Source organism: Mobula hypostoma, chromosome 13 (assembly GCF_963921235.1).
Source record: "Mobula hypostoma chromosome 13, sMobHyp1.1, whole genome shotgun sequence".
NCBI classification, from domain to species: domain Eukaryota; kingdom Metazoa; phylum Chordata; class Chondrichthyes; order Myliobatiformes; family Myliobatidae; genus Mobula; species Mobula hypostoma.
The window spans coordinates 60,429,916-60,443,788 of NC_086109.1; the positions used below are offsets into that span (position 1 = coordinate 60,429,916).

The 13,873-nt window shown below is 43.5% G+C and overlaps 1 protein-coding gene across 2 annotated transcripts in view; it reads right to left on the reverse strand.

Moving 5' to 3' along the window:
* Window positions 1–8,238: 8,238 nt before the first annotated feature.
* adamts17 (ADAM metallopeptidase with thrombospondin type 1 motif, 17) overlaps window positions 8,239–13,873 on the reverse strand; it is a 435,095-nt gene continuing 429,460 nt past the window's right edge. For both annotated transcript variants that reach the window (XM_063065786.1, XM_063065788.1), the window contains one exon: window positions 8,239–11,862. In XM_063065786.1, the coding sequence (XP_062921856.1) occupies window positions 11,687–11,862 (176 nt within the window). In that variant the 3' untranslated portion in view covers window positions 8,239–11,686. The remainder of the gene's footprint in view (window positions 11,863–13,873) is intronic.

Sequence of the window (13,873 nt, forward strand, 5' to 3'; positions counted from 1 at the left end):
GCCAAAGTGCTTCCCTGTGCCAACAGTATGGTGTAAGCACAGAGTGACAATGTGACGAAGTGCACATGGGGAGAGCTGAGAGGTGGGGAAGGCCAAGGCTGACACAGCTAGATTCCATCTCAACACGCCTCCACCTTCTGACAGTTCGTAGGACTATCGTCATACTCAGTGGGGCCTTGTAATGATGTGGAGGCACCATAAGCCACTATCAGAAATCCTTGGGACTTTCACTATAGTTAGAGATCTTGGTGCACCAGTGCTCTTGATACAGTATGCAAACTTGCTCAAAAATACTTCCAGTAGCATTGTGGGAGATGAAGCAAGGTGTAGCTGGGTGGCAGTGTTAGCAGTGAGGAGGATGCTAAGAGGATGCAGGGTGACTTGGATAGGTTGGGTGAGTGGGCAAACTCATGGCAGATGCAATTTAATGTGGATAAATGTGAAGTTATCCACTTTGGTGGCAAAAATAGGAAAACAGATTATTATCTGAATGGTGGCCGATTAGGAAAAGGGGAGGTGCAACGAGACCTGGGTGTCATTATACACCAGTCATTGAAAGTGGGCATGCAGGTACAGCAGGCGGTGAAAAAGGCGAACAGTATGCTGGCATTTATAGCGAGAGGATTCGAGTACAGGAGCAGGGAGGTACTACTGCAGTTGTACAAGGCCTTGGTGAGACCACACCTGGAGTATTGTGTGCAGTTTTGGTCCCCTAATCTGAGGAAAGACATCTTTGCCATAGAGGGAGTACAAAGAAGGTTCACCAGATTGATTCCTGGGATGGCAGGTCTTTCATATGAAGAAAGACTGGATGAACTGGGCTTGTACTCGTTGGAATTTAGAAGATTGAGGGGGGATCTGATTGAAACATATAAGATCCTAAAGGGATTGGACAGGCTAGATGCAGGAAGATTGTTCCCGATGTTGGGGAGGTCCAGAACGAGGGGTCACAGTTTGAGGATAGAGGGGAAGCCTTTTAGGACCGAGATTAGGAAAAACTTCTTCACACAGAGAGTGGTGAATCTGTGGAATTCTCTGCCACAGCAAACTGTTGAGGCCAGTTCATTAGCTATGTTTAAAAGGAAGTTAGATATGGCCCTTGTGGCTACAGGGGTCAGGGGGTATGGAGGGAAGGCTGGGGCGGGGTTCTGAGTTGGATGATCAGCCATGATCATAATAAATGGCGGTGCAGGCTCGAAGGGCCGAATGGCCTACTCCTGCACCTATTTTCTATGTTTCTATGTTTCTATGTAATGTCAAGTGTTCTCGTTCTTGACTTTTCCTCATGCCATTATAATACTCAGAGGAAAAGCTATGAAGCTGGAACATGATGGAATGGTGGTGATGTAATAACTATGTGATTCCCAATGCTGGACTGGACTCTGTCTTTCTAATATTTACAAAGTAACTTTAAATAAAGCAGAAGATGCATAAAAAGGGGACATAAGTTGTCTGTAAATTTGACCCATTCTGTGTGTTCTCCTTTGTCCCCCTGCCCGTTATGCCACAGGCATTTAGGACAGTGACAAATGTCCTTCATCTCTGGTGGTGTTCAGGCTTCCTTCATCGTGTCAGTAGCTTCCCATCAGTCTTCACTACTGTCAGTCATGCAAGTCCTGAGTGGAGACTTAGAAATACTGTCATACTCAGATGTGGAAGGATTCTTCATTGCTGTTTCTGTAACAATTTTGTTTGACCAGTCAGGGTTGTTAGTTCTGAGCTGAACCCCCGAACCTGGAGGACCAGTGGACTACTCTTAGTCTGGCCTCTGCCCTTTGACCTTTTTGGCATGGGTGACCCTACCAAGAGCCAAAGCATAAAACCCTGACTCCAGTCAATGTAGCTCTCCAGGTCATTGAGGCATGCAAGCCTGTATACTCTATGACAAGGAATTTTATATGTATATTTGAATCAAGAGGGCAGCTATAGACAAAGGAAGGAAGTTATGTCTGGAGTCAGAGGAAGTGGATATCTGATGAGCACTTTGACTAGGTATTCACCAAGGAGAAGGATGAGAATGGTAGTGGGACCAGGGAGGGGCATGCTGATAATCTAGCCTATGTTGATATTAAGATGGAGGAGCTGTTGTGTTTCTAAAAGTACATTAACGTTCAAAGTAAATTTATCATCAAAGTACATATATATCACCATATACAACCCTGAGATTCATTTTTTTGTGGGCATTCACAGTAAATATAAGAAACACAATAGAATCAATGAAAGACTGTTCCCAGCAGGACAAACAATCAATTTGCAAAAGACAACAAACTGAAATGATAATAATAATAATAAAATAAGCAGTAAATATCGAGAACGTGAGATGAAGAGTCCTCGACAGTGAGTGTATTGGTCGAGTTTGGTGATGGGACAAGTGAAGTTATCCCCTCTGATTCAAGAGCCTGATGTTTGAGGGGTAGTAACTGTGTCTGAACCTGGCAGTGTGGGTCCTGAAGCTCCTGCACTTTTTTCTGAAGAGCATGGCCTGGATGGTGGGGTCCTTGATGATGGATGCTGCTTTCCTATGGCAGCGGTCCATGTAGATGTGCTCAATGGTGGGGAAGAATTTAGCTGTGATGGACTGGGCTTTCATAATGGCACTTAAGTACTTGCTAGACCCAGGAGTGATCCTCTGAAATGATACCACTGAGGAATTTAAAGTTGCTGACCCTCAAAACCTCTGATCCCCCCAATGAGAACAGGCTCATGGATTTCCTGATTCCTTTGCCTGAAGTCAATAATCATCTCCTTGATCTTGCTGACATTCAGGGGTGCAGTGCTGGCCTAAGCACGTCCGGCATCTCTTTAAGAAAAAAGCTGAAATAAACAAGCTAATTAATGAGGTGCTGCCCAGGGTGATTTGAGACTCTGGAGTTTACAAAGAATGGTGCCAAAAACAAAAAAAAAAATCCAATGAGTGGCTGTTCTGTGAGCGAAAACATCTTGTTAAATCCACTCACTGGATATTTTTCTTTTTGGCACCATTCTTTGTAAACTCCAGAGTCTGTTGTGCGTAAAAATCCCAGGAGATGAGCAGTTTCTGAGATACTCAAATCACCCTGGGCAGCACCTCATTAATTAGCTTGTTTATTTTGCTTTTTTGTTAAAGAGGTGCCAGTCGCGCTCCAGCTAGCACAGCACCCTTGCTGACATTGAGTTGTGGTACCACTCAGCCTGATCTTGAATCTCCCTCCTTGTATGACAATTTGTCACTACCTTTGATTTGACCAATGACTGTGATGTTGTCAGCAAATTTAAACATGGCACTGGACTGTGCTTAGCTTCACAGTTATAAATATAAAACGAGTAGAGCAGGGGCTAAGTACACAGCCTTGTGTTGCACCTGTGTTGATGGAGATCATGGCGGAGATGTTATTGCCAATCATTAAGGTCAAATCATCAAAAACTAAGGTGAATAAATAATCAGGGCTGATATAATCTATCCCAGATACTGAGGGTAGCAAAGGAAGACATCCTTGGGTCCCTGATAGAGAACTTGATACCCTCTGAAGCAATAGGCACAGTCCTAAAAGATTGGAAAATAGATAGTCTTATTCATTTATTTAAGAAAGGCGAATGGGACAATCCAGGAAATGATAGGACAGTGAAGCCTGACGTCAGCAGTAATTATTGGAGAAGATTTTTGCAGATAGGATTTACTCACTTTTGGAAAGATCACAGACTTATTAGGGATAATTAGCTGACATAGATTGGAAGACTGCTTCATTGAGCACCTCTCCCTGATACTGAGCAATCAAGGGAAAGACATTGCTGGATCCTTGATAGAGACCTATCGTTCCATCCACTAGAAGAAGTGGGATCTCCCAATGGCCACCCATATTAATTCTACTTCCCATTCCCATTTCAATATGTCAATCCATGACCTCCTCTACTGTCACGATGAGAGCACACTCAGGTTGGAGGAACAACACCTTATATTTCATCTGGGTAGCCTCCAACTTGATGGCATGAACATCGATTTCTTAAACTTCCAGTAATGGCCATCTTCACCATTCCCTATCCCTCTTTCCCTCTCTCACTTTCTCTCCTGCCTGCCCATCTTCTCCTTCTGGTTCGCCTCTCTTCTTTTCTTTCTTCCATGGCCTTCTGTCCTCTTCTATTAGATTCCCCCCCGCCTCCATCCCCGTATCTCTTTTACCAACCAACTTCCCAGCTCTTTACTTCACCTCCCCCTCCATGTTTCACCTATCACCTTGTGTTTCTCCCTTCCCTCCTTCCACCTTTTAAAACTACTCTTCTTGTTTTTCCTCTAGTCCTGATGAAGAGTTACGGCCCGAAACATCGACAGTACTTTTTTCCATGCTGCCTGGCCTGCTGAGTTCCTCCAGCATTTTGTGTGTGTTGCTTGGATTTTCAGTATCTGCAGATTTTCTCTTGTTTGTTAGAATGGCTTTGCCTGGGGAGGTTCAGTCTCACCAACTTGATTGTGATTTTTGAAAAGTGACAAAGATGATTGATGAAGTTAGGGCAGTCGATGCTGCCCGCTTGGACTTTGGTAAAGCACTTGACATGGTCCGCAATGTTGGCTGATGGAAATTATTAAGTCACATGGATCTACAGATGGTAAATTAGATCGAAAATTGGCTTGGTCAGAAAAAACAAAGGGTACCAGTGAAGGGGTATTATTCTGACTGGAGATGTGACCTGCAGTATTCCACAAGGACCAGTTCTGTCACCACTGCTTGTAAAATATGTAAATAATTTAGACAAAAAATGTAGGGGATGTGATTAATTGCAGATGAGACACAAAGTGATTGAATTGCAGATAGAGCGGAAGGTTTTCAGTAAGTGCAATAGGATATCGATTGGCTGGAAATTTGGATGAAGTGGATGTGGAAGGGCAGATGGAGATGAGTCCACTCGTGTTGGGTAGTTTACTTAGGGAGGTTACTACAAGAGACAACTGAAGAGAACTGTTGTGCAGAGATATCTTGGGGACCATGTCATTAACTCCCTAAAAGAGGAAGTAGATAGGGTGGTGAAGAAAGTACATAGCATGCTTGCCTTCATCTGTCAGGGTATAGAGTATAAAACTTGGCAAGTTTTTTTCTTAGCTATATAAAACGTTGGTTAGGCTACATTTGGAATATTGTGTGCAGTTCTAGTCACTGCACAACAGGAAGGATGTGGATGCTTTGAAAAGATGTTGAAGGAGTTCACCAGGATTTTGCTTGGACTAAAGAATGTCGGCTATTAGGAAAGAAACATAGAAAACCTACAGCACAATACAGGCCCTTCAGCCCCCAAAGCTGTGCCAAACATGTCCTTACCTGAGAAATTACCTAGGGTTACCCATAGCTCTCTATTTTTCTGAGCTCCATATACCTGTCCACGAGTCTCTTAAAAGACCCTATCATATCTGGCTCCACCATCATCACCAGCAGCCCATTCCACACACTCACCACTCTCTGCATTAAAAAAATTTACCCCTGATATCTCTTCTGTACCTATTTCCAAGCAGCTTAAATCTGTGCCCTCTCATGCTAGCTATTTCAGCCCTGGGGAAAAAGCCTCTGACTATCCACACAATCAATGCTTCTCATCATCTTACACACCTCTATCAGGCCACCTCTCATCCTCTGTCGCTCCAAGGAAAAAAAACCCAGTTCACTCAACCTATTCTCGTAAGGCATGCTCTCCAATCCAGGCAACATCCCAGGTAGACAAACTGAGATTGTTTTCTCAAGAGCATTGGAGGCTGAGGGGCGACCTGACCAAAGTATAGCAAGTTATGAAAGGCATAAATAGGGAAAATGGCTAGTCTTTTTCCCATAGCATAGGTTAAAGGTGATGGGGGAAGGTTTAAAGGAGATTCATGGGTCAAGTTTTTTAAAATGTATTTTATAGCTTTGAAGTAGGCCCTCCCGACCCTTTGGGCCATGTCACCCCAGCAACCCTCAACAACCCCCATTTAGCACTAACCTGATCATGGGGCAATTTACAATGACCTATCGAGTTATTTCCCATGGTAGGGGAGTCTAGGACAAGAGGGCATGACTTCAGGATTGAAGGGCGTCCATTTAGAACAGAAAAGCGGAGAAATTACTTTAGTCAGTGGGTGGTAAGTCTGTGGGATTTGTTGCCACGAGTGGCTGTGGAGGCCAAGTCATTGGGCGTATTTAAGGCAGAGATAGATAGGTTGTTGATTAGGCAGGGTATCAAAGGGTATGGGGAGAGGGCAGGGGAGTGGGGATGACTGGAAGAATTGGATCAGCTCATGATTGGATAGCGGAGCAGACTCCATGGGCTGATTGGCTTACTTCTGCTCTTATATCTTATGGTCCATCTTTGGACTGTGGAAGGAAACTGGAGTACTGGGGGAAGATCCATGCATTCCACAGGGAAGACTTACAGAGACTCCTCGCAGGGAGCCAGAACTGACCGTCAAACTCCAACGCCCCAAACTGTCAGAAGTGGTAGAGGCAGTTACGGTGGCAACAATGAAACAGCATTGAGACAGATACAGGAACCGTCAGGGAATAGGCCATGTGCAAATACGTGTCGTGAAATTTTTTTCTTTGCAGCAGCTGTACAATGCAATACATAAGAATAGAGAAAAAATGAGAATTATAGTAAGTGTATATATTTGTAACCCTCGGGCTTGGCCAGCATGTGTTTGTCTAGGGGAAAACAACTTCTGGCCCCGTCAAACTGAGAAATCTCATTTGTGTGGATGCTGCGTGATGTGTTGCCCGGTTACAAAATATCAGACAGTATACCATATGCAATTAAGTGATTGAACTTTATAAATCTTAATCTGAATAAAGGATCAGTAAAGAAAACAAAAAGAAAAAGAGCCCATTTTAAGGAAAAAGTCTATTGCGCATCATTGGAGCTCACTGTTCGTTGGTTTGTTCCCATCGACCTCCAAGCATAGCCGGCCCTCGGACCCTCGCTCCTCAGTCCACTCTGTCCAGTCGTCTTCCGACTCTCTCCACTCGTGTCCTCTCCCTCCATTGCACCCCGACGAAAAACCGTGGAGAACCCGACTCCCAGACACACAACATTTCTCCCATTGGGTAGTCCCTGCATTCCAAAGTCCCATTATCTCTAGTCATAACCCAAACATTGCTGCTACAGAGAAACCATTACCTTAACAATGGAACATTACATAGAAGCCATTACATTAGCCTTAGCTGTGAAACCTTACAGAGTGTTACATATTAAATAGCTAAATTAAATAAGTAGTGCAAAAATAAAAATAATAAATAAAAGTATTAAGATAGTGTTCATGGGTTCAATATCCATTCAGAAATCAGATGGCAGAGGGTAAGAAGCTGTTCCTGAATCGTTGAGAAGCTGTTGCCTCCTGTACCTTCTTCCTGATGAAAGGAGGGCATGCCCTGGGTGATGGGGGTCCTTAATGATGGACGTCACCTTTTTGAGGGATCGTTCCTTGAAGATATAATAGAGTCTAGTGTCCATGGTGGAGCAGATTATGTTTACAATTCTCTGCGGCTTATTTAGATTCTGTGCAGTAGCCCCCTCCCCCCCCCATAACAGATGGTGGTGCAGCCAGCTAGAATTCTTTCCACAGTATCTGTACGAAAACAAGCAAGCAGATTCAATAAGAAGATCGATGGAGTGTGGTTGTTATTACAATCATTGGGTATTCATTCACTGGATAAAAGATTAAAGGTCACATGAATGCTGCTCTTGGGATGATATAGAATGTGGAAGGATATTGCATCTTGCTGAGAAAAGAAAAATAACAAGATATATTTAAACAGGAATAAAGAAATCTGTGAATGCAATATTGCAAGGGGTATGTCAATGGTGGAGGATCCATTAAGTGAAGATTAAATTAGCTGTGGGCACGAACAATCTGAAGTTGGACCTTGATTAACCTGAGGTTTGATATGTGGTGAGGGTAACAAATGTGAGAAGAACAGATTAGATTGGTCCTTTGGCCCCCAAAGCTCTCCATCACTGGCATTTCCTTCTGCTGTCTGACAATGTTTGCATTGAAAGAGACTAATACTATGATTCACATTTCATTATTTTTCTTTCATCTTACAACCAGGAGCCTCAAGAATATTGCCCATGGCCTATTTTAAATCTTATCAGTTCCTATAATTGCTCCCTCAGACAATAATGAAAAAAGAGAAGTTCCACTCAGCCAATTAAAACACAACCCAACTATTCATTTGATGAAAATAAATTTAATATGAAATATTTTGCAAAATATTCTTCCATTAATGGGAGGAAGGTTGCCCAAGATCATTAGTCTTGTTACAATTTCTCAAGCATTTTCAATATTCTCTGCCTCATGAAATCCATAAATACACTGTAGGTCATTGATACAGTACCTGTGTTGGCAAAACTGCCAACGTAACATTTCACTCTGCAATAAAAAGCTAGACATAATGAATATATCTCAGTATCACATTATGCTAATACAAACACCTTCTGACAGAGATTATTGTTCTAATAAGATAGCACCATGTGGAATATAGTGGCAGTCAATTGTGCAATTAATATTTAACAGTACAATTATACATTGCCTACTGTGTAAGACTGAAATAAAACAAGTCATTGTTGCAAAAAATAGCACCATTAAAATAAACAGCAAATAATGTTGCAGCTTGCAAGCTCCGCCACACAAAGAAAGAGAATAACCTTTTCACCACTGATACCTAACGGATTTGAAGTAGACTCAGTGGCTAAGCTGAGCCAGAGATATAGAGGGCATCCACGTCTGGTTTTCATAGAGTTGCATAAGGTGTGAATTCTTAACAGATTGGGAAGCAAAGGAGCCCGAGAGACAGGTGCTCACTTGCTGGAAGTTTGCTAGCTTCTGTGATTGGCTGATCATGGTAACCCTTCCCAATATAAACTGAAGTCAGTGCCAGGAATGTGGAAGTGGAAAATTTACCCTCTTTATCATAAATAAATCAAACAAATATAAAACCACAGCTAGAAGTCGAGGTTTCAGCTGAGTATGTTTGGGTTGTATATGAGAATATTTATAGTTGTAGAACTGTGGTGTATGCAAAGGTGTTGATCCATGTAAATGCATATGTTGCATGTGTCAGTGTCGATGTATGTGTTGTGTGAGGGTTGGTGTTTGCATGAGTGTGTGTATGTGTCTGTGTAGGTATGTATGTTGTATGCGAGTCTGGACGTATGTGAGCCAACGTATGTGCCTGCGAGGAGAGTGACGTAGGGTATGTTCATCTGTGTATTGAGTACCCGTGTGGGTAGAGTAGCTCTATACAATGTGTAAGTGTGTGACTGCAATGGGAATCTGAGCAAGTACCTGACTTCATGGGCAAGCGGTCCAGGCTTTAGGAAGTCACAGGTTTCAGTATTTCAGTCAGAACAAGGAAAGCAGTTTGGGTGTTAGATCTCCAAGTAGCACAGTTTCAGGGAATACTGTATTAGCAAAGCTGGCTGGTATGAGGCTAAAAGAGAACTGGTTTTCAGATCAACAAGGTTAAATATGACACAGGGATTACGTAATTTCTATGTCTTGCTCTATTGTTACTGCAGTTTGGGAGAGTTTTGTGCCAGTATAAAGGTACGAGCGTAAGAGAAGATCTGAAATGTGCGTAGCATTGATCCACTTTAGGTTAAGCTGATATTTTTTTCAACTGCACAACACTAATAAAGTATAAAGTATAATTTTTTTAGCTGTTGAGCAAAAGAACTTATAGTCTTTAATCAGCGGGGGGAAAGGCTATGCTTAGGACTTAGACTGATACTTCTGAGACATGAGCATTTTGCAGAGTCCACAACCCAGATTTATTCAACAGACGACAGTCCATGCCAGAGATCTGTGCAGTGGCATGAGATATGTACAGCACAGTACTGGTTCACACCCACCAAGGGATGAGGAAGCTAAGGAAATGAAATGCGGTCTAAACATCTCCCCTGTCCAATTGTGAATCATTAGAGAAAGCTCCGGCCCATAATATCAGCACCTCAGTGCTGGACTGCAGCTCTTTAAAAGCCAACATCTGAAATATAACCAAATTTACTGTTGACCAAACTCCCTTGGAGCTCCATGATAAGACCAGTTGGTATACAGTATAGTTTAAGGGACAACCATTCCAGCAATGCGGTATTGGTGTCCAGTTTTTGGAATCCTAGACAGTGATGTTCTGGAGCAACATGTGCCTGCCAGTCAGTGACCTGCTGTGCTGGCCCACATAGAGGGTGAGATCTGTACCAGAATCACAGGAATTGGTAGATAACGTACGAGGAGCATTTGATGGCTGTGGGCTTGTACTCGCTGGAGTTCAGAAGAATGAAGGGAATTTCATTGAAACTGATTGAATATTGATAAGAGTAGGTATGGAGAGAGTCCAACAGTCAGGGAGTCTAGGACCAGAGGGCACAGTCTCAGAATAGAAGGATATTCCTTTAAAACAGATATTTCTTTAGAGGGTGGTGAATCTATGGAATTTATTGCCACTGATGGCTAGGGAGGCCAAGTGACTGGGCATATTTAAAGCGGAAGTTGATGGGTTCTTGATTAGACGGGGGGTCAAAGGTTATGGGGAGAAGGCAGAAGAATGGAGTAGACAAGAATAACAAATCAGCCATGATAGAATGGTAGAGCAGACTTAACAGGCCGAATGGCCTAATTCTGCTCCTATGTCTTATGGTCTTGTGGTATTATGGTACAGATACAGCTGTTTTCAGACCAGACACATCGGTACATTGCTGTGCTGATTCCTCTTCCTCACCATGAAGTCCTACAGGGGTCACACCTGTGAGTGGCAGTGGGGAACATCAGCTTGCACCCAAGGGCACTGGCCTCCAACGCAAGCGGAAGCATTTGGCACCAGAATGGTAAGCCGATAGGCCCATACAGCCCAGTACACCCACCGCAGTACAGAACTAAAAAGGAAGCAGCGTTGAATCCTATTGCTACTAGAAGTCAGAAATTCACAGGCAGTTGCTTCTAATCACCAGCAGAGTGTAAACTGTGCACACAGAGGCTGTGGCCTGTCCTTCTCTGGGCTCCATGAACCAGCAGACAGGACTCGTGCTGCAATTCAAGGAGGGTGGGCTGGCCTAAAGCAGAACAGTCGTGAAAAGGTTAAAGAGAATCATTCAAGTTTGCCTTTGTCTTGCTACAAACTGTAAATACTTATCGCTATAAATGAAGTTATCAAGCTGCAAATTCTCTTGAAGCAAGTGGTTTGATCGATAGTCTGGATGCCAAGGCTTTTTAATACGTTATTCATATTTTCCAGAACTATGAGAGGGGAAACAAACAGTGGATTGAGATTCTGAGCACATTTCCTCCTGAAGGTGCATTGAAGCGCTGAATCTTCCAGCGCTATCATTTGCTGGCGACAGTTCAAGTGCACGATATTAACTCTACAAAAATGCAGCAAGAGGCAATAAGCATCATTTCTCATTAGTGAAAAAGGAGTTACTGTTTAAGCTTATTTCTCTCACTAGTTAAAGCCATGTGGCTGATGCTGCAGTGATAGACAGGTGCAGAACCCACTGACATGGCTCCTTGGGTAGGTCACTGGCTCAGCTTCCAACACTGTAACAGCAGCTTGTGCAGCAAACTCCAAATCTACAAGGTGGGGGCAAGGATGCTGTGGAGTCTGCAGCTTCCTAAGCACTGTTCTCTTCCAGTTTTGAAAACCGTGCATCCCCCAATTCTGTTCAGGATGAGACGGAGAAAAACTCTTCTTAAATTATCTCACTGTTGCAATAAGATGTGCGATTCTGGGCCGCGGTGCAGCTTGTTTGAGTAGAAGTCTCTGCAGGAGTGGCAGCAGCGTTGATACCATCGTGGGTCCTGACACAGGGTCTTCTCCCGGATGAGCCTGCAGTACACTGCCCAGTCGTCTCCCAGGCACTTGTACGTGAGGGAAGCTGGCAGGTGAAGGCAGAGTGTTACAGAAAGTACTTAATAACTTACAGCCTCCAGCTTCACCGAACCCTGCAACTCCTTTGACCCAACAGCAGTACATTAAGCTCGGACCGAACAGATTCCAGCATCAATGGGCTGGTAGAAAATGGAGTTCCACTCCTGGCTCCATCTATACATTCTTTGCTGGCTCTCAGTGTGTTCCCATGAGTCCCAGTCCTTCATACTTCCCCTGGCCTCTGCTCTCGTACATGCCTGACACCTCCCTGACTCTTCCCTCACCAGCCTGGATGTTGGAGGAAACCTCTGTGGTCATAGGGAGAGCATGAAAACTCCACAAAGATGGTACTGGAGATCAGAAACAAATGTGGGTTGATGGAGCTGAGAGGCAGCGCTCTACCCACTGTGCCACTGTTCTGCCCTCAGTGTGCCCCTCATTCTTCAGGAACTCTGCTCTAACTCTAAGACCCCACACTCTTCTTGATCCCCCACCATAGGAAATGACTGCCTCAAAGACTTCATTTGTATTATTCCCAACATCTTAATTGGTCTCATCGCAAGCTTCTATAGTTATGAATAGACTCAAACTACACAGATAGTCTTCACTTTTTCCATGGATTCAGAATTTGGGGTCTAAGACCATCCCTGAAGGTGGCCATGCAAGTTGACAGAGTGGGAAAGGAGGTGTCGGGCATGTTACTTTTTATTAGTCTATGCACTGAGTTCAAGAGTCAAGAAGTTATATTGCAGCTTTATAAAGCACTGGTTAGGCTGCACCTGGAGTGTTGCACAAGTTCTGTTTGCACCGACACAGGAAGGATGTGGAGGCTTTGGGGAGGGTGCAGAAGAGAGTTTACTAGGATGCTGCTTGGACTGGAAGTCATGTACTATAAGGAGAAGTTGGACCTATTCTCTGGAATGGCACAGACTGAGAGACAACCAGTATCTTTTCCCCAGGATCGAAATGTCTAATACTAGAAGGCATGCATTTAAGGTGAGAGGAACTAAGTTTAAGGCTGTATGGGCAAGTGTTTTGTACAAATGGCGGTGCGTGTCTGAACTGCACTGACAGGTGTGGGGTGAAGGCAGGTACTACAGAGGTGTTTAAGAGTTTCTTAAACACATGAATATGCAGAGAGTGGAGTAATATGGGCCATGTGCAGGCAGAAGGGATTAGGCATCACTAGCTTAATTAGTTTGGCACAAAACTGTGGGCCAAAGGGCTCATTCCTGTTCTGTACCGATTCACTTTGACTAATTTTATCTTTGCCCACTGGTAAATCCTACAACTTCCAGTCAGCAGTAAGCTGCAATTTTACGGCACTGCTGGAAGAGAATGAGCTTAGGCCCTGGGCTTCAGACTGCAGCAGTTGTGCCCCTGTGGATCTCAGAGCTACACAATTGCACACTTCATGAGATTTCTACCCTACAGCTTAAAAACATTTCAGGTACATGGGACTGCATCTCACTCTCTCATCAGCAGTCATTTCTGACTTCTTATAACAAACATAGTTGAATTAATTACATAAAATTTATGCAAAACCCATTTTGCATATCCAAACGATGAGGGGCATAAATCGGATGAATGCACACAGTCCTTTTTTGCCGGGGAAAGGGATCAAAAACCATTAGGTGTGGCTATGAGAGAGGAAAGGTTTAAACAGAACCTGAGGGGTCTCTTCTTCACACAGAAGGTGGTCAGTATATGGAATGAGATGTCAGAGAAGGTACATTATCAACGTTTAAAAGTTACTTGGACACTTCATGGATACGAAAGGTTTTGAGGGATATGGGCCAATTATGGGCAAAAGGGACTAACAGATGGGAATCTTGGTCAGTTTGGGCTGAAGAGCCAGCTTCCATGCTGTATGACTCTGTCACTCTAATTAGATATCAATTAATTAAAGATCAAACAGACATGTCAAAGCAGATGACGTGATAGAACTATAATGAGGGAAAAGATGATATATGAGGGCAAACTAGCCTATACTATAAAGCAGGGTACCAAAAGTTTTG